General features: G+C 32.2%; 1 protein-coding gene and 1 long non-coding RNA gene across 2 annotated transcripts; both read left to right on the top strand.

The window, feature by feature from the left end:
* Window positions 1-6318: 6318 nt before the first annotated feature.
* Window positions 6319-7943, top strand: LOC148786704 (uncharacterized). Its single transcript, XR_016068009.1, has 3 exons — window positions 6319-6358; window positions 6870-6936; window positions 7694-7943. It is a non-coding gene; the product is annotated as an uncharacterized LOC148786704 (long non-coding RNA).
* Window positions 7944-18187: 10244 nt separating this feature from the next.
* SKIP5 (SKP1/ASK-interacting protein 5) lies at window positions 18188-21481 on the top strand. The gene is made up of 5 exons (XM_011093526.3): window positions 18188-18449; window positions 19038-19182; window positions 19270-19348; window positions 20356-20414; window positions 20922-21481. The coding sequence occupies exons 1-5, from the start codon at window positions 18326-18328 to the stop codon at window positions 21268-21270; spliced, it is 756 nt and encodes a 251-aa protein (XP_011091828.1). The 5' UTR covers window positions 18188-18325; the 3' UTR covers window positions 21271-21481.
* The last annotated feature ends 255 nt before the right edge of the window (window positions 21482-21736 follow it).

Here is a 21736-nt window from a genome sequence, read left to right as displayed (position 1 = left end):
CATGTCTATAGCGGACAAATTTCCCAAATCTTGGGAAAATTTTGGCATGACACTCAAGCATCAAAAAGGGAGATTGTCTCTGGATGATCTTATGATTGCTATCAGCATTGAGGAAGAACATAGAAATCAAACGCACAAGATGCCTGTTGAACATCAACCAAGGGCCAATTTCATAGTGGGGAAACCAAAAGTGAATAAGATTAACACGAACTCGAAAGCCATCAATAAAAGCAAGGCCTCCAAAAATAAGAAACCAAAAGCAAACAAACCATGCTGGAACTGTGGGCAGGTTGGACACTGGGCCAAGCTTTGTCCTAATAAAAAGGCCAAGACTGGGCAGGCAGTTGTCAACATGGTTGTGGGAGGTTCTAGCGGAGCTAGCACCTCAGGAGCAACTGATGGGTATGTATCTGTACAACCCGAACTCTTGACTATTTACGAACCATATGATTGGTTGATTGACACTGGAGCGAATGTGCACGTTTGTGCTGATAAATCTCTCTTTGTGTCTTATCAGGCCATCAGTGGAAGGACAGTAAGCATGGGGAACTCCAGTACAGCTGAAGTACTTGGGATAGGAAGCGTGGACTTGAAGTTTCCTTCAGGGCGCATTCTGTCGCTGAAAAGAGTTCATCATGTACCCACTGTCAGAAGAAACATTATTAGTGGTTCTGTAATAGTTAGGGAAGGATATGAATTGGTTTAATAAAGTTGTTATTCAGCAATTTGGTATTTTTGTTGGTAAAGGCTACTTAGATGCTTGTTCAAAGTTCGAGTTGATAATAATAAAATTGATGTTTCTGATTCTATTATATTGAATGTTAAATCTTCTACTCTGTGGCATAGTAGGTTAGGTCATTTAAATTTCAATTCGATCAAACGAATGTGAATTTGAATCTAATTTCTAGTCAAAATATTGAACGAAATCACAAATGCCAAGTTTGTGTAGAAGCTAAACAAGTTAGGAAACCCTATCAGTCAATTGAAAGGGATTCGGAAATACTTGATTTAGTTCACACTGATATTTGTGAGTTCAATGGAGTTTTAACCAGGGACCACAAACGATATTTTATCACCTTTATAGATGATTGCAGTAGATACTGTTATGTGTTTCTCATGAAAAATAAGGATGAAGCCTTAGACAAATTTATTTTGTTTAAAAATGAAGCAGAAACCCAAACTGGCAAGAAACTTAAAAGACTATGGTCCGATAGAGGAGGAGAATATGAGTCGAGTAAGTTCAATGAATATTGTCAAACATTTGGCATTATTCATGAAGAGACTCCTCCTTATTCCCCTTCGTCTAATGGAATGGCTGAACGAAAAAATAGAACATTCAAAGACATGATTAACAGTCTCCTACTAACCTCTGGGTTACCAAAGTATTTGTGGGGAGAGGCTTTGAATACGGCTTGCCATATTCTGAATAGAGTCCCTCTGAAACACAATACGAGTACTCCTTTCGAGTTGTGGAAAGGTAGGAAACCAAGCCTGAAATACTTTCGAGTGTGGGGGTGCCTAGCAAAAGTGCTAGTCCCAGAACACAAACGAAAGAAATTGGATCCTAAGACTGTCGATGCTGTGTTCTTGGGCTATGTGGAGACAAGTTATGCCTTAAGATTTCTGGTTATTAAATCAGAAATTCCAGGCATTGAGGTCAACACAATAGTCGAATTTCGTGATGCTGTATTTCTAGAAGATGTATTTCCTTTAAAAACAGGAATACCTTCTAATGTTTCGCTTGATGATTCACTTACCTCCACATCTATTCCTGAACATGTGGAAAAGATGTCAAATGTGGGGGTTGGTCCTAGTAGTTCTAATCAGACTCATGAGGAGTCAGATGAACCTAGACAGAGTAAGAGAGCTAGGATCGTCAAGGATTTTGGAAGTGACTTTGTCACTTACAACATCGAGGATGATCTGATAACTTTCAAAGATGCTATGGCCTCTTCAGAAGCCAAGCAGTGGAAAGAAGCTGTGAAAAGTGAGATGGACTCCATTGTTTCCAATGGAACATGGGTGCTAGTCGATCTCCCTCCGGGGTGTACTACTATTGGATGTAAGTGGATTTTTAAAAGGAAACTGAAACCTGATGGGACCATAGATAAGTTTAAAGCCAGATTGGTGGCCAAAGGGTTTAAACAAAAGGAGGGAATAGATTATTTCGATACCTATTCCCCGGTAGCTCGATTGACTACAATCCGGGTGCTTATGGCACTTGCTTCGGTGTATAATCTCCCGATTCACCAAATGGATGTGAAAACAGCCTTCTTGTATGGTGAACTCGAGGAAGAAATTCACATGGATCAACCTGAAGGGTTTGTAGCTCATGGTAACGAGCATAAAGTCTGTAAACTTGTTAAGTCTCTATATGGACTTAAACAAGCACCCAAACAGTGGCATGAAAAGTTTGATAAAACGATTCTTGCATTTGGCTTCACTGTAAATGAGAATGATAAATGTATATACTGCAAGGTTAAAGGAGATAAAATGATAATTCTATGCCTGTATGTGGATGATATTCTGTTAATAGGATCATGTCTAGATATTATTACCGAAACCAAGTCATTTTTGAAAAACAAGTTTGAAATGAAGGATATGGGTGAGGCTAATGTGATTCTTGGTATCAAGTTGACTCGGTCAACTGATGGGATAACCATTTCTCAATCTCATTATGTTGAGAAGATAATTGAGAAATCTGGTTATCAAAACAGTAGAATTGCTAAAACACCATATGATCCTTCTGTAGCTTTATTCAAAAATGAAAGTGGTGTTCCGGTTGCACAGCTAAGGTATTCCCAAATTATTGGGAGCTTACAGTATCTGGCAAATGGCACGAGACCAGATATATCATTTTCTGTCTCTAAGCTGGCTAGATACACTAGTTGTCCTGACAAAACTCATTGGGGTGCTTTGGATAGAGTACTAAGGTACTTAAATGGCTCGGTGTCACTGGCCATACATTATGGCAGATTCCATACTGTTCTTGAGGGATATAGTGATGCTAGCTGGATAGCCAAAAACTCTGGGAGTAATGGGTGCTCAGGATATGTTTTTACCTTAGGTGGGAGAGCAGTCTCCTGGAAGTCTGCAAAACAGACTTTGATAACCCGGTCTACGTTTGAAGCCGAGTTATGTGCGTTAGATACGACTGGTACCGAGGCAGAATGGCTATTTGGGTTGTTATCACAACTTCCCATTGTAAGTCAGCCTCTTTCACCGATTGTTGTACATTGTGATAGCCAAACCACAATAGCAAAGGTGAGGAGTCGTAAATACAATCAAAAGACTAAATGACACATCCAAATTAGATTGAAGTCTATAAGGGCATTAGTGTCAGACAGAGTAATAGGCATTGACTTTGTGGGAACAAAGGACAATGTGGTTGATCCTTTGACGAAAGGATTGAATCTGTCACAAGTTCATAAGTCCAGATTGGGGATGGGACTGAAAACCCATCAGTGATATATCTACGACGGCAACCCAACCTTTTGAGTGGAGATCACACAAAGAAGGTCCAATGTGGTATCAACAAGTCGTAAGGGTATGTCAGAGCACCAAATAGACTGATACTTTGTATCTGGAGTCTATCCCCTGAAATTCTGGAAGGTGCTGCTACTGCCAGTATAGTAAGAGTTTAACTCTGAATGGGGTCAAGTCTTATAAGACGAGATGCTAGCAGTGCATCCCTGGAGACGCCCAACTAAATGAATGTTGTTGTTTGGCCGCAACTAAGGAATTGGGTTATTTCTGAAAACATTCATGAACAGGATCAGGACACATGGCCTAAGTGTCAACCCTAAAGATCAACACAAAGCTGGTGGCTTGTTGTTACTGGCAGACGTTGTCACACTCACAGGCTTAAATTCAAGGCTGAGTTCCATTTAACCTGGTGATAACTGACGTTAGATAACTCAGACAGTGGTTCAAACCGGAAGGTACCATTGTTGAAAGCAAGTCATGGAAACTTGAGTTCAAATCTATGAGTTTGTGGGGGATTGTTGGGATTGTTTTGAAAACCCATAGAATTGAAGACCCTTTTCATTGTAAACATCCAATTTTCAATTTACAGCTTGAAAAAGAAATTGAATTGCTGCTTTCAATTTGCAATTCAATATGAGATGAAACAGCAATTTTGTTCAAAATCAGCCTTCATTTGGATTGATTGCAATTCTTTATTCCCTCGGCCGTTCATGGATATTAGTGCTGTAACTCACAAATAGAAATTGAATGCCATATGGCTGATTTCAATTTTTGCATTAATTGGGAAGAAATGGCCCCTCTATATATAGCTGAAATTTGTCATTTGAGAAACTACACCAAAAACAACAAGCTCTCATTTTGAGTTCTCTCAAACTCTCTCTTTTGGCTTCTATATTTTGTTTCAAGATTTGAGTCTCTTGTTTCAATAAGCTTTTGAGTGTTGTTCGAGGTGTTCTTCGGTATAGTGCTAAAATCGAAGAACTGTAACCGTCTTATCCTGGGAGAAATTACGTTGAACCCGGTGCACTGCTGATACGGGGCGTATATTTTCTTCAAGGCAAGCAGTTATTCTGCGATTCGGTTAAAAATTAACAACTTCAAATTAGACTGAGAATTGTTACGATACAATTCTCGTTGTAAGTTTTCTATTTAAATTTCTTGTCGTAAATAGCGTTTCTAATTGTGTTTTGTTATTTGTTCCAACGTGGTTTTATTGCTTTTGATTTCTTAAATCCGATTGTAATATTTCAAAACATTGTTTCGATTACTTGAAACCAATTTTTTTTTCCAACAGAAAGAATTAACATTATGAAATTTTAAATAAAAATTATCAATCTTATTAAATTAGAAATGCTTTCGAAAAATATAAAATTGGTGACTTCTAACTAAATAATTTTAGAAAAGATTACACTTTTACTCCTATATGTTAGGGTCTTTTTTTTAATTTATTAGTCCTATTTGTTATGATTTTCTCATATTGCTTCTCACAAGTCGAAAGTTTCTCAATTTTAGTCGTTACGTACATTTTTCGACCAATTATTAAAGGAGTCGTCAACATTTTTTTTGTAAATTTTTCGTTAATCATTGGGGCCTTTTCAATTTAGCTCCATTTATGCGATTTTCTCATATTGCATCCCATAAGTTAAAAATTTTCTCAATGTTACCTTAGCATTTTTTGTACATTTTGTGTCCATTTTTAGTTAATTATTGGATGGAAAAATGTACGTGAGAACTAACATTGAGAAAAATTTTAATTTTTGATATGCAATTTTCCTAGAAAATCATAATGAATGGGGCTAAATTGAAAAAGTCTCCACCATATGCGACCAAAATATAATTTTTCCTTGATTTTATTTTAATATGAATGGTAAAAATTTATTTTGAGATTGTACTTTAATTCATGTACTTTGATTTTTATCATAGTATACTAGACATAACATAATACTAATAAGTGCAACTTATCATTAAATATATAACAGTGACAATCTCGTGAGCGTCTATTCTTATTATGAGAAAACATTCGTATCCTTAATCTAGTATTCCATTCGAATTTAATACTTTCCTTATATATATATATATATATATATATATATTAGTAATGACATAAGTGTATCAATTTTATATCATGCTAACATTTCACATAATATGCATTCACAATCATTATAAAATTTTACTCACTATTAAAATATATTAGATTCAACTTCTTATTAAGGAAACAAATAACACAAAAATAAAAATATAACATAATTAGTCAATAACAAAAGGCATAATATGAAGTGACTATTTCGTCTTTGGAAGATACGTTACAAGAAATTATAGATAAGTAATATTTTAAGTAAGTGTTTACATAATTTTCTGCTGTCCAAAGAAATGATTCATCGAAATAGCGACCATTCTGAGATCACGAAATGTTCAAAGTTCCTCTATTTACTCCTTTTCCTTCTTCTTGTTGGATATATCTTGTGACGTCCGTAGAATTTTTCACGTAATTGGAAGACTAATTGATAATTATTAGAAATTTAGATTTAATTAGTATATAAATTATAGATTGAATTTGAGATATAATAAAATTCGAACGGGTTAAATTGAAATTCGTTATAATATTTGGGGACAAATTATATTAATTAAAAAATTTAAGAAGGATGTAATGGAAATTTTGAGAAAAGTTTAAATTAAATTAAAAAAAAATAAAAACAGAGGAAAGAAAAGGAATAGAAAAGAAAAAGAAAGAAAAATGAATTGGGGGAGGGGTGGGCCATCACCCACCGCCCCACCCCCATGATAAGCACATAATATATATACATATAATATTGTCAAATCATTTCACTGCATATTCTGCAATTTTTCTGTTCTTCTTCAGTTGGCGCGGGAGGTAAGAATTTTAATTTTAATTCTTATTAATTTATATAATTATATTATTTAATTAGTCCGTTTATTAAATGTTGTTTATACTAAGCGATGTACCATTTAATTGAAATATTTTATGGATTTGGCTATTTAAAATAGTGTCGAATTAAATATCAAATTGGATATAAAAATGATATTGTTGGTCGATTAGATTGTTAAATTTATTAGATTTGAATATTACTATAGTTAATTTATATAATTCCATCGGAATTATTAACCAAATACGCAATTATATATATTATTGTTCAATTAAAGTGTATAATAACGAGAAATTGATAGAAAATTCATAAAAATATTTCGAAAATTATATTTAATAAATGGTATGTTAATAAAGAGAAAAAATGAAGATTTGTATTTCGATAGAAATGAAATATTAAAGAATTATTAGAAATTGTACAAATGATATTCAATATTATATTTTAAAGAAATTACGATATTCTGGATACATTAATTGTGTATGGTATAACTCATTATAGGATACGGGGGTGAGGTGAAAGGACTGACAATTAGCGATTGAGTAGAAAGAAACGTTGTGAGGTTGAGGTAAGTAAATAATTAGTATTATCTATACATGTTCCATTTATTTGTGATATGACTGTTATATAAATTTGTGGTTCATGTTGACGTTGGTTTATCTGAAAATATATGAGTGGTGAATGATTTAATTTGATTGACGATATTGTGTACGTGGAATGCGAAGACACGTTGAAATATTATGTTTGTTGTTTGATGTGTTGTGGATGTCTGAAAATGAGACTATGTTGATATATTATTTTACGTTACTAATTGCTTACAAGAATGGTGATATGTGGATATGAGAGAGTGGTGGAAATTGAATATAATTGTGGTGTGAATACCCCTTGATGTGTTGAAAAGCCTATAAGGCGAAATGATATGAAAAAGATGTGAAATGAAAAGAGCGATGCTGCGATATGAAAAAAAAATATATGATATGAAAAGAGCGATGCTGCGAAATGAAAGAGCTATGATGCGAAATGAGATTGATGAGCCGGCTGTCAAGGGGATTCACTTGAATTTATATAACGGTGAGACTGAGTTGACGGGAAAAACACGATATCACCTTCTGGTAAGCAAATTAGGAAAAAGAAAGTTTAATTGATTATTTTATTGTGAGATAGCTATGTGATGTACTACAATTATGTTGGAGTTAAATTGACTGTAATCCATGCATGTTGCCTACTTGTCCTGTTTGGGCTGTGTTTGATATACATATATAGATAGGGCTGATTATTTACTTATTGAGTGGCAGACTCATCCCTCTGTTGACATTTTCTTTCAGGAGTAGACTTTGAGGTATCTGACTGTTGAAGAATAGGTCTACTCACTATACTCAGTCAGGTCGGGCCAGTATGCTGTTTTCTCCTCTTGTCAGCTAGAGTACAAATCTTATTTTGTTTGTATAAAGAGAACATAGACATAGCGATCAACTGTGGTGGATCACCTGTGGTGTTTGATTTGTATATATGTGATGTTGTGGGTTGACTATGTCGTTATGACGTTGTGATTACATATGAATATTGATTAGATGATTATGTGCCTTTATATATATAGACACAGGGATTACTATAAGTATGACGTTTAGGCTAGATATAGCCCTTGTAGCGAAGGGGGTGCTACATATCTCATTCCTACACATCTTCTCTTTGTTTCTCGGGCCTCTAGTGAGTTACAGACAGAGTTCAAAAAGGTCAAAAATCTTTGATGATTCTATCATTTATAATTGAGTTGTGAAAACTTCTGGATAGGTATCCTACATCTACATCGAATTCTTTCTGGTTAAAAAATCTCTTTCTAGTTGCTCTGAAACAATTAGGAGATTCTCAAGAAGAAATATGGGCTTTTGGTAGCAACATGCTTTGAAGTTATATATAATTATACATATGTTAAATTTTTATTCCATTCATAACATGTCTAACATGTCTTCCAACTCATGTCCAAAGCCACGTAGGATTAAAAACTCCTATAATTTGTCCAATTTTTTACTACCATGTTATCTTTACGGTCAAAAATTAAAATTGAACCGACCGGAGGATTATTTGTCATTATTTTTTAAACTTATAGGACTAAAATAATAGACATATTTATAGGGCTGAAACTAATAGGGGCTAAAGTTAAAGGACAAAAAAATAATTTTTTCACATTTTGGTCATATTTTAAAAATTATGAGAAACATTGATTAATCACAGTAAAAATTCAAATGTTGACTTTGAGGTAATTCACTTTGCATAATGTATATTCTAGGAGTGTACACGATGAGAGTTAGGTCATTTTCGACCCAATAAAGTGTTTTGCGATTTTTAAAAAATTTAGCCCAAATTCAATCCGACAATCATAAAAATTGCACTTTGAGGTCTGATTAGATTGAGGCGGGGTGTGGGGTCTTTAATATAGATTCGATCATCTATATGATCAAATAGATTATAAATACATAAAATTTGTAATATCAAAATACATATTCTAAAGACATAAATAAAAATCTACATACCAAATAAATTAATAATATTCATTCTATGAGTCTCTCTCAACTTCCAAGAAACATTCTATAATATAAACTGGAAGTACCAATTATTGATGAATTTACATTACAGTAATTGACAATTAATGTGCATAATAAGTCTCATGCAAGAACCTATTTTGAAGAATAGATCTTTTTTAATTACTAATTTCTTGTTTGAGCTATTTTTTTTTTCTTTTTAATTAGTTTTGATGGTCGAAAGAAATTCATCAAAATGGCTGTACCAAAGAATAGAGGTTGCCCCAGTAGTTACTATTACGACGTATATCTCTATTGAATATCATCTTTTTTTATAGTGTAAATTACAACAGACTTTTCGAAAATTTATCGTAATTATAAATATTTCATTGTTATTTGAAAAATTATAAATACTCTCTTGAAATTAATGGTTGTATAACAAATACCCCCTATATTGAGATATTACCGGAGTATTTGCTAGACGACATTTAATTTTAAAGAAATTTTATAGTTTTGACAAATTTTAAGAAAATTCTTTGTAATTTACCTTTTCAATAAGCATATAAAGTCAAATTAAACTTTTCAATAATATTTCTCTTCAAATAAATTAATGATAGCAAGATAATTTGATGAGGCATTATCTTTTACAATTCAAAATTTTCTTTTACAATTTCCAACATTAATTCAATGAGTTGTAAAACATATATAATTTAAAAGTTTTTTGATTGAATAGATTGAGTTTTTTTTCCAACATTTGAATGTTAATTTAATTTAATTTAATTTTAGGACTGTATAATTTTTTCATTTTTTTTTTGTGTATCTAATATTTGTCTAGTTGGAATATAATTAGCATAAATATAAAAATATGATATATCAATTACATTGTATATAGATTAAGCACTTATACATATTTGTATATTTAATAAAAAAAGAATACAAATAAGCATAAAAAATCTATCAATTTTATTTTTATGAATAAAATTTAAGAAAAATCTTATTTTGGATTAGATAATATAAAAAAATGATCATAATAATATATAAATATTAAATATTATTATGTTAAATAAATTAAGATGTTAGAATAATTATGAAATTATATTATAACAATACGATGATATCATCTATTTAATTTCTTGCATTTTTTTAACTGTATAAATAAATAGATTCATTTCATTGTTATATGCATACATATTATATATATATATATATATCAACAAAAAATATCATAATTGTTATAATTGTCTTGAAAATTAGCTTATGTATTATTAAAATTTTAGTAAAAGTTTAACAAAAATCTAATATATTGTTATTGTTATTATTATTGCGCTCAATCATATTGTATTCGGTCCATGTTTGTACAATACCGAGCAGATTGTTAATTGCCTTTTTTGGGTTAATTACACTTAAAATCTCTCTAAAAATACGAAATTATAATTTTTCCAAAAGAAATTTTAAAATTATACTTACACCCCTTTCAAAAATTTATTATTTACACCTGACCCTCTTTTGTTAGAATTTAAATGAAAAATGCTGATATTAGCAAATTTTTAATCTTACCACTCATTTAATATTTTCATATAATAATTTTGTACTTGTGAAGTAAAAATATAATAATGTTAACTTACTCTCTCTATTTATATATTATATTTATCCCTTTATAAGTACAAAAATAAAATGGGAATGTTAAATAACGGAAAAAATTAAAAATTTATATAATTTTTTTGGTTTACATCAGTATTGTCCATCCAAACCCTAAAGAAAGTGGGTCAAGTGTAAACTGAGAATTTTTGGAGCGGGTGTAAGTATAACTGAAATTTTTAGAGAAAAGTGTAATATAGCATTTTTAGAGGGGGTCTAAATATAATTAATTTTTCTTTATTAGTGCAGACCAACCCAACCATCCTTAGCCTGCTAATTGCAGTACGACTTGGGTTGGGACGGCCCAACAATTTTGTTGAACACTCCTAAGGTATACTAGCAATTTATAGCACACTTTAAGCATGCACATAGTTTTTTAAAAATCATTAAATACTCATATAAGTTTTATTATTCAATTTTTAAGAAATAAAGAAACTACTTAAAGTTATATTTAAAATTAGCCATTGTGGCAAGTCTTTTATACATACATATATTAAATAAGTTTTTATATTTTAAAATATATATTATAAATGAGAATAAAATATATAAACCAAAATATTATATTAAATCATCGTAAAAATATATATTTGACTGTAAAAATGGGCAACAATGTCTATTTCATCCTCTAATTTTGGGTTAATTATTTTAATATTATTAAAAATTATATAAATATAATTTATATAAATTATATACAAAATATATGTCGAGTCGCGGATCACAAGTTATAAATTATTCTTTTTAAAGAAAATGAGCTGGTCGTGGATAGCATCCATGATTTGGTGCTCATGGATGTCAGCCATGACACCCTCCTTTTATTTTTTATACATTAATTATATTCAATTAATTTTTAACAACATATTAAAATTCAAAAATCATAATGTTAGAATTGTATAATTATAATTACAACCAATTATTAAAATCCAAAAATCATATTGTTAAAAAATATTACAATAAAAATGCAATATAAAAAATGTTTACCTATTCCATAATTTCATCTATGACATTGACGCCGAGGTCTTCTTATTTCCTCTCCCATATTTTGTATTGGCTCATTTTATGCCTCATTATCTTCACCACTGGCATTAATATCCAACCGACTTCATATTATTGCAGAACTAGACTCCACATCATAATGATATGTACTAAATGATGGAAATGGAATTGGTGAAATGTTGTATCCTGGTGCATATGGTTGATTAATGTCAAGGCCAAGGTCAAGATGTATGTGTGAAGAATAATCTTCTGTATGGGTTGGCATATATGGAGCCAATTGAAACCAATCATCTTGTGGCGGTTGAGGCATGTAGTAATTTTAAGGCGGTTGGGATACGTAATAATCTTAAAGTGTATACACTGTAGAAGGACCAGTTATATCCACTCCAACATCATGACCTTCAATTGAACCAATAGACATTTGGCTAAAACTTATTTGCCTGTGCGATATGGTGGGAGCATCATCGGATGGCATAGCAATTTATTGTGGCTGATAGGTTATGACTTCCTTGATAATATGTAACCTGTGTTCCATCTGTCCACCAATTGACTATACCCTTCAATATTTAGTAGCTAGATTGACACAAAGCTTCAGGAGTATTCACCTCTTCTGCTTGAAGAATGTAAAAAAATAATGAATGTTGTGTTGTAAACAAAAAATACTTAAAATAAAGTATGTGATATTATATAACATACCACAACTTGCAACATAGGTGTGTCTCCAGGTTGGTACCTGCTTCTCACACGTCTGTCAGTAGATGATGATGCGAAATTTCATGCTATGTTGTAGTACCATTCACAGTTCCCTCGTTCTATATCTCCTCTATTGAAAATGGGTGCCCTTTGTACAATCGTGTCATATCATCTTTGCCATCTAGTGATGTATTCTATGTGCTACAGGTTCCAATCTATACCCGTATGATTTTTTTGGGAGATCTAATGTAGGATAAAATCCTAAGTATCCATCGTTTCTGGAATATTCTGTCACATCCCGAATTGGAGAAGGACCCATTTGATTTAATGTATTTCCACTATAGCATAGAATATTAAGGAACATGATGATCTCCGCAGTTGGGAGTTCAAATCAGTAGCGTAAGCCATAATGACATCTGAGTCCATGTCATATGGCTGCCAGATGAATTGTAATAAATGAAACGATGTAAATTACTATGCATTTGATTCACGGTATAAATGTACGCATTATATTAAATATAAGTTACTTAATCTGTCTGTATTTCATCCAATATATCTCTTATGACTCGAATAGTGGCCCGTACTATTCGGGTGAAGGTATGCTCACAATTTCATGTAGCAACATACAGTGTTGTTGGGAGCAACCGATTATTGTCTGTCTGTTCTGCACCAAGTTCAGGACAAAATAGAGTGATCCGTGACCATGCCCAAATCTGTATAAATAATACAAGCATGTGTTATTAATTAATATTTATAACAAAAAAATTGTCTATAAGTTAATAATTAAATATTACCTGTAATAATTGCAGTTCGCCACTAATTGTAGCTTTGCCTTTTGTACTTGCATTGCATAATTCATGGTATAAAAATGCAAGCACAACACTTCCCCAACTGTAGTTCTTGGTTGCTTCTATATCCTTTAATTTTGAAAGATATAGTAATAATACCAGATTTTTTGATGAATCCGGGCACATCACCACACCCAATAGGAGCAACGCAACAACACGAGCGTACTGGATAACAATTTTATGGGGTGTATTATGAGTAATTTCAACCGCCACTAAGTGGGATATAATTGCTTGAGTTTGCAATTGTGAACCCTTGAACGCATTTGCATCCGACCGAAAACTTAAATAAGTCAAGCACTAGTCCTGCCATTGAACAATGATTGGATTGAAATCAAGTTCTGTCACAGGCTCGCCATCAATTGGAAGTGCCCAGATTATTTTGAACATCTTGTAGGGTAATTGTAACTTTCCCTACATGAAGATGGAAAGTGTGTGTTTCGGATCGCCACCTCTCCACCAATGCAGTGATAAGATGGCAATCATATATAAGCCGTCCGCACCTGTAGAGGCCATAAAATCCTATTTGGTGTAGAATTTGTTGTACACGAACGAGAATATTATGTTGTTGAAAATGGTTCCAAAAAGTACCATCCACACGTCTTGCATTCAGAACGGCATGAAGTTCACCTCCATGAATATCATCATACCTGTCTTGTGTTTGTTGGGACAATACACTTCGATCACGAGGATCGTAGATTGCTCATCTATCTATTCATAAGAAAATATATTTTTTTCTAACAAACAAATAATATTTAAAAAGTAACGCGCGAAATCTTTACAAACTTTATTGTTAAATTTTTTAAAATAAAATAAAGGTTGACCCTTATTTATAGACACATCAGCTAATTGATCAAAGTTCAATTTAAATTTAAAGCTGACCGTTCCCGTCAGCCTTAAATTTAAGGCTGACGCGCGTGGTCAACCTTGCAGTAGGATTCCCATTTTTGATGCTGTATTTTGACGACCAACATGTCAGAATGCATCCATGGACTTTTGAAAGGGACTTGCGGCCTACTGTTAACAGCAATAGTTGAGATGACACTTCAATGTACTGTCCATTATTTTTGTGAGAGGTTTGCAAAGAGTAGTGTAATGTTGACCAACAACTAACTGTGGACAGATTTTGCAAATAAGATGTTCACACGTTGGCAATAAAATTTTGTTGAGCATATGATCACCAAATACCATCTGTTTCAACAATTCGCCTCTGCTGTTACAAAACGTCATAATGGACATGGACTCAATACCCATGTGCCAAAATTGCGAACTGATATTGTTCATACAGTAAGTGGACTTAATTTGGCATCCCTTGCAGTCACACTCAAAATGTATGCATTGGATACATGATTAATGCTGCACCAATAGTGATAGATTATTATGATTTAATGGCTTAAAAAAATACATATTCTAAGTCATTTAAACCTATGCACTCCGAAGATTGTTGGGATGTCCCAAAATTTTAGTTGGTCCACGATACTACTATTCGTATCTATACACGCCCTGGTCGAAATCAAAAATCACGTATTCACAACGAGATGAATTGGCTGCAAACACGTGAAAGGCAACAAACCCAACAAAGAGATTCTTCTATACAATCAAATATGCCAATGCAAGATTCTCAATAATAATTGGTTTTTTTAATTGTATTTTTTTAGAATTGTATAAAAAAAATGCACTATTATATTTTTATAGTTCATTGTATTTTTTAAATTAATATAATTTTAATATTATTTTTTAATTTTATTATGTTGTTAAAAATTAATTTATATAAAATAAACAAAAAAATAAAATAAAAAATAATGTCGTGGATGTCATTTCTTAAAAAAAAAAATAATTTTTTAGTCGAGTTGCGGATCACATCCACAACTCGACATATATTTGTTATATAATTTATATAAATTATATTTATATATATTTTAATAATATTAAAATAGTTAACCCCTCTAATTCTTCTCTTAAAAAATGTGATCCTTGATTTTGCCAGCTTCGGGTAGGGGTGGCAGATGAGTCGAGCCGGCTCGCGAGCTCGGCGAGCCGGCTCGACTTTGAGCTCGACTCGAGCTCGAGCTCGAGCTCATATTTGGCTGTTCACCAGCTTGCGAGCTGGCTCGCGAGCTGGTGAATATTTTATTTTTAAATTTTTTATATATTTAATTTTATATTTAATATTTGATTAGTTTTATAATTAAAATTGACCATATATTATAATTATTAATCAATATCATACATTTTATTTTGAATAGTAATAAATTATGGTACTTTTATTTATACATTTAATCTTTATATGAAAATAAATTTAATCAACAACTTAGTAAATTATAATTTTTTTATAATTAAAATTATTATTTAATATGACATATATAAACTTTATGTTATATTTTAATATATATTTGTTTTACGTTATATTTTTCTTAAATTGACAATTAATTCACTTATAATTTTTTATTATTTATAAATTTATGTCAAGATTTAGTAATTCCTATGAATTAATCTAAAATTTATAATAATAATAATAATAATAACAACAACAATAATAATGATGATGATGATGATGGTGGTGGTTGAACAATTCTCATTATTATTTTATTATATATATAATGAGATTAAAAAATTTAATCAATAAGTACGATATCTTAAAATCTGGACACCTGATTCATACGAAATTTAAATATATACAAGATTGTGCCCATTAGATCATATCCGATGGTATGATTTAAAATCACATGGCCTGATTCAACGATACACCGTCTTGAATGATTACTCTTATGTTTCGAGTACGATATCTCAACATCCGTATATCCAGTAAATATAAAACTTTACCAAATGTATTTTTTTGTAAGTTTTATCATATCTAACGGTCAAATCTGAATTTTGATGGCCCGATTAACCCATATTTTTCAACAATGTAAGATGATAGTTACATCAATGTTATACTAACATTTATAAATACATAAATTTTGCAAATTGTTAACATATATTAATTTCAACTATATCTATGTAAAAATTTGATTATTCGATTTCATTATTTAAAATAATAATAATAATAATAATAATGATGATGATGATGGTTGAACAATTCTAATTATTATTTTATTATATATATAATGAGATTAAAAAGTTTAATCAATACTTATGAAATTTTAAAATTCGGGCACCCGATTCATACGAAATTTAAATATATACAAGACTGTGTCAATTAGATCATATCAGACGGTATGAACATAATTAACTATATCTATGTAAAATATTATGATTCGATCTCATGATTTAAAGCAATAATAATAATAATGATGATGATTCGAGCTGTCGAGCTTGGCGAGCTCGAGTTGAGTTCATCGGCTCGAGTTTGAGCTCGAGTTTGAGCTCGAGCTCGAGAAACCGAGCTCGAGTTCGAGCTCGAGCTCGAGCTCGAGAATAAATTGTCGAGCTCGAGCTCGAGCTTGACCTCGGCCAGCTCGTCGAGCTCGAGCTCGAGCTCGAAGATCCTGAGTCGAGCTCGAGCTCGACTCGTTGACAGGCCTAGCTTCGGGTGTAGAACTTGATATTTTAGTCTCTTTTCCATTGACTTTGATCTTCAAATAACGTTAAAATTTAAGGGTCTTTTGACTTGTTCCAAACTAAATGCTATAAGTTTGAAATATTTGACTTGAATTGAATGTTTTCTTAGTGGATATAAAGCTTTTGATCTTTCATCAGGTCGATTTGTGTCTTCATGACGTTAATTCTTGGATCTTCAACTGTGTCTAGTTTTATCAGTCGAAGGATATTTTGACTTAATAAAAAATTAGTGTAACGGTGTCATAAACTGTTAATTATGAGTGTGGGGTTTTTTTATTTTATATTACTATAGATAATAGGTTAATATAAGTATGGGATTTATTAAAAAAATTATGAATAAAAGAAGATAATGATATGATATTGGAAAGAGGAAAAAAATGTATGTAGAAACTTTAAGAAAGAGAAAGAAGTTTTAAAAAAGTAGTTATGTAAGACCATGACACTATATTTACCTGCATTTAATTATATATCTATTAGTAAATGTGGCATATTTTATGTATATGCATAATTTATATAAAATATTTAAAATAAAATACTTTTAAAATGATATTATTTACTTTTTATAGAGTTAAAAAGTATCTAAAATAAATACAAGATAATATATATATATAAGATAAAAATAAATAAGAGAACAAAAAAATAATCAAAATGGATAGTTCTGAAAAATTATGATGAGTGGAGAAGTTAAAAATAATTATTCAATTTAAAAAAATTAATATACCAATAAATTGAAGACATTAATAGGGTGTTTTTCAATTATATATTGTACTAGCCTTTATGGCACGCTATTTCTGTGTGCATATAATAAATAATTTTTTATATTTAAAATATATTATGAATAAGAGTAAAATATATAAATCAAAACATTACGTTACAAAAAAAGAAAAAAAAAGTAAACTAATTTAACAGTTAAATTAAAAGCTGAATAAATTAGTTATTTCATCAGTTGAAAGGCATTTTTGACTTCATAAAATATTAGTACGACATTATCATTAATCATTATTTGTGAGTATAAAAGTCTTTGTATTTTATATTAGTATAGATAAATACTATCAATTAAGGGGAGACCTCTATAGTAATCATAATGGTTCTCAAAATGAGAATTAATATGCTTTTTTCTTCCACAAATAATCACATTTTATTATTAATTAATTTGATTAATAATATTTGTTCATACACATCTAACTTTAATTTATTTATTAATTTGATAAGTTTTTAATTATTATTTTTCATTCAATTAAACATATATAATAAAAATTTATATTATTTATTAAGATGATACTCCTAATAATGATTCACAAAATATGTATTGTCTAATATGCCATTAATTATACATTTTCCATTTAAAAATAACTATATTTTTTATTATTTAATTATTTATTATTCATATACACTTAATATTAATTTATATTATTACTTTTATTTTTTTCACTCAATTAAATATATATACATAAGATAAATTGAAATTATCCAAACAACCTATCTATACAAAAAGCCCAATAGATGTACTTAGTACCTAAAGCCCAACTAGGTTACAATATTGGGCTATTTCTTACGTCTGTTCCCAAAATAAGAACCAGAGAGAGAGAGAGAGAGAGAGAGAGAATTTGTTGATGGATAGCGAGTGAAGCAACTCAACTGCAGAAAATACTTGAATAGAATCCTCCTTCCACCAGACATCGTCCCTAAAAATCCCTAATTCTTTTGGATGGATAACCCCAAATTCAAGAAATTAGCAAGGCATTCGAAGAACCCTTTTCGTGGTTCTCACATAAACAATCTTGACGATGGCTGTCTGATGCTCATTTTCAGCTTCCTCTCTCCTATCCCAGGTTCGGCATTCTTGTTCCCTTTTTCCTTTTTGTGCCTGTTCCTGTGGTATTGCCGTTTAGGTAGCTGAATTATTGGTTTTTTTTTTTCGATTTTGTGGACATTTCTAGAGTTGAATTGTTATTTTATAAATAGAATTTAGTTTGGTCGAATGACGGAAAGTTAATGACTTTATTTTTCATTGATTGAGCTAAGGGCAAGTTTCTGCTATAGTTTACTACTTAATGTTGAAGCTTTTATTGGAAGTAGTCATTTCTGGCGAAACAGTGAGGTGCTGTTTGCTAAGTTTGATGAATATAATTTCTCCAAATCTGTTTTCCATGTTAAAGTTCCATATGCATTCTACTCCTTTGCCGATGATTTCCAGTTAATATATTTAGCAAATTGTTTCTTATTAATATGGAAAACTTGTAAGGAGTAGTTTTAGAATCTTCGGAGGGGAAACAAGGAATAGATGCTAATTGTTCACTACTTTGTCCATCCATTCTATGCATAGGCACTATAATATGTAACTAATTTATTGTCCTAGAGTCACAAACTTTTCAATTTGTTTTTTCGTATTCCGTCACGATTTTCTGTTGAGTTTGCAGATAGGTATAACACCGCCCTCGTTTGCCACAGATGGCGTTTCCTGGCATGTCACCCTCGGCTGTGGTTGCGCGTAGATCGATCTGTCAAAGATTTATCTCAGCCTGGAGTTTACCCTAGCATTGAGACAGCTGTTTCTGCTGCAAGGCAGTGAAGCTATACATTCTTGCATTAAGTTTCAGGTAAAACAGCTAGTCCTGAAAAGATGAACTCTTCTGACGCAATGCTTTGCAGGCCGGGGGACACTATACTGATTGCAGCAGGAGGGATTCACCGCACTTCTAATATTCAGATTAAAAAGCCTCTTTGCCTGGTAATATGCTTCTCTTCCTTTAAAACAGCAATAAGTCCAAATCTCCCTCTTATTTTGTTTATGATTTTCTTTTTCATTTTTCTTGTATGTTTGAGAAAGGAAAAGGATGATGTTTGGTATATCTACTGTGTATCAAGCATTGGACATCTGGTCTGCATAACCCTGATGTTAGCTTGACCTCCATGATTTAATCTAGATAAGATGCTGATATTGAACAGGTTTTTTCAGTTACACATCAGCAAAAATGAGGGGTTATGGTCACTGGTCTGTGTATCACCATGATATTTTTGTATAACCCATGGTAGTTTCAGATAAATACAATTTACAATGTGCTTTTATAGAGGCATTAATCACTAGTCTACTGATGTATAATATAGTTGGTTGATAGGGGAATCAACCTCCTCATGCAGCCAATTTCCTTTTGGATGAGAAATGTTTAGTTGATACAGAAATCAACCTTCTCATGCAGCCAACTTCGTTTTGCATGAGATGACATCTGCCGAAACTGTACATGATTGGATATGCTGCTGAGTTTCCAAAGACATCAACTGTCTTGAACTTGTATTTCCCCCATTAGAGTTGGCTGCTTTGGGAAATTTTGGAACGAACTATGAAATTTTCTCCTTTCTATGCTGAATTATGTGCTCCCTTATCGTTTTCTCAGTGTTAAATTCTCCTCTTTCTTGCTTGGCTGATTAAAGCTGCTGCTCCTTTATGACAGCTAGTTATTTTGTGATTACTTTATACAGGTCGCACATTGCTTCCACATGTTGGATTACTCATCTCATTTTCATTTGGCCTTTCTTCTTGTTGTCTCCATCATCTTCCTCTTTATATTTGTCTACATGGTTCTATTTTCATCTGGACGAGAGACAGAGAGTGCCTTGGTGGGGGGTTGAGTTTTGGCTGTCTTAATGTAGCTGATTAAATTACTGGCCCTTAATTCTTGCCTTCATCTTGTACCTTATTATAGGGAAGAAGTATCTTATATCCGTATATTTTCTCAGATTGGTGCAGGTGAACTTCCTGATGATACAACACTTATCTGCTCCCGCGGTTCTGAGAGGTTTGCAGTTTTTCACTTTGTCCTGTCTTTAATTCTGAATTGGTCATTCATAGATGACATTTTTGCTTAATAAATGAATATTTTCCCCATAGCTGCTGGACAGGTCAGAGCTACTGACTGTATCTCATTTTGGGGACTAATCTTGAGTGCTAATCACATCAATGATTGGTCTATTTCCTTAATCTTGGGGGGCAGAATAAAATTATATCCAACTGGATTTCTCTGCATTCCAACTGTTGATAGTTGTCTTTGCCAAACCCTATAAGGTTTCGTGGCTAATCAAGTGTCATCATCATTGGATGCATACTCTTGTTGGTATTCCACTTATATATTTTTGAGATGGATACTAGTTGCATCTTTCTGGTCACAAGAATATTAGTAGTTGGCTTCAGGCACTCTACCATGAAAACATCATCCAACATTTTGGATTGGTCTGTTAAACTATCAACTGGAGGTTGTTCAGGCTAAAAGGAAGTTTCTTAGATGTGCTATTCCTTGTCTGAACAGTGCACTGGAGTTCTTGTCAACGTGCAAACTTGCGAACTTGACCGTAAGAGCAGAGCTCGGTTGCTGCCTGCTTCATAGGAGCGGGAGGCTCACAATTGATGGCTGTATTCTTCAATGCGAGTCGAATCCTTTAGACCATCTATCTCATGCCATTGTAACTACTGCAACTGCTCCTCGTGGGATTCAACCTGTACTAAAGAATACTGCGGATTCTGTTACTGTAACGCGAACGAGGATCGAAGGAGGTGCGAAGGCTGTGTTGACAAGCGGAACTCTCTCTCTGCAGCAAGTTCGGGTCATATATACTCGCACTTCCCTGTTCTTCTGGTTCAATGTCGAGGAAAGTTGACAATATCACGTCCTCCGTCCTTACTAGTAGGTTAACCGTTGTTTTCCTTTTACATCTTATTTTATTTTTATTATTCTCTTCCCCTCTCTGTGATTTGGAGTCTGTATTATATTTTCAGCATTGTATTATCTCATGTATTTCTAGTGTTTAACTGTGGCTGATGTTGTATAGTAGCCTCAAAATTGAATGCAACGTGAAGTGGTAAACTTTATTTTAGTTTTTATTTATATAATTTTTCCAGAATATTTTGAAAATAAAATATTTGAGTAACAGAGTCCGCAAAAAGATCATGTCACTGATCTTGAGGAAACATTTGAGGTCCTCAAGAAGTACAGGTTGAAGCTTGACCCCGCCAAATGTGTCTTTCGGATGAAGAAAATACGCTCTAGAATTCATAGTAACAGAAAAGGGCATCGGTGCAAATCCACTCAAAATCAAGGCAATCTTGGACGTGAAAGTCCCCACG

Source organism: Sesamum indicum, linkage group LG10 (assembly GCF_026168435.1).
Source record: "Sesamum indicum cultivar Baizhima isolate 11 linkage group LG10, ASM2616843v1, whole genome shotgun sequence".
Taxonomy (NCBI): domain Eukaryota; kingdom Viridiplantae; phylum Streptophyta; class Magnoliopsida; order Lamiales; family Pedaliaceae; genus Sesamum; species Sesamum indicum.
Note: the sequence above shows the minus strand (reverse complement) of the source record. Positions and strands in the feature narration are given on the sequence as shown.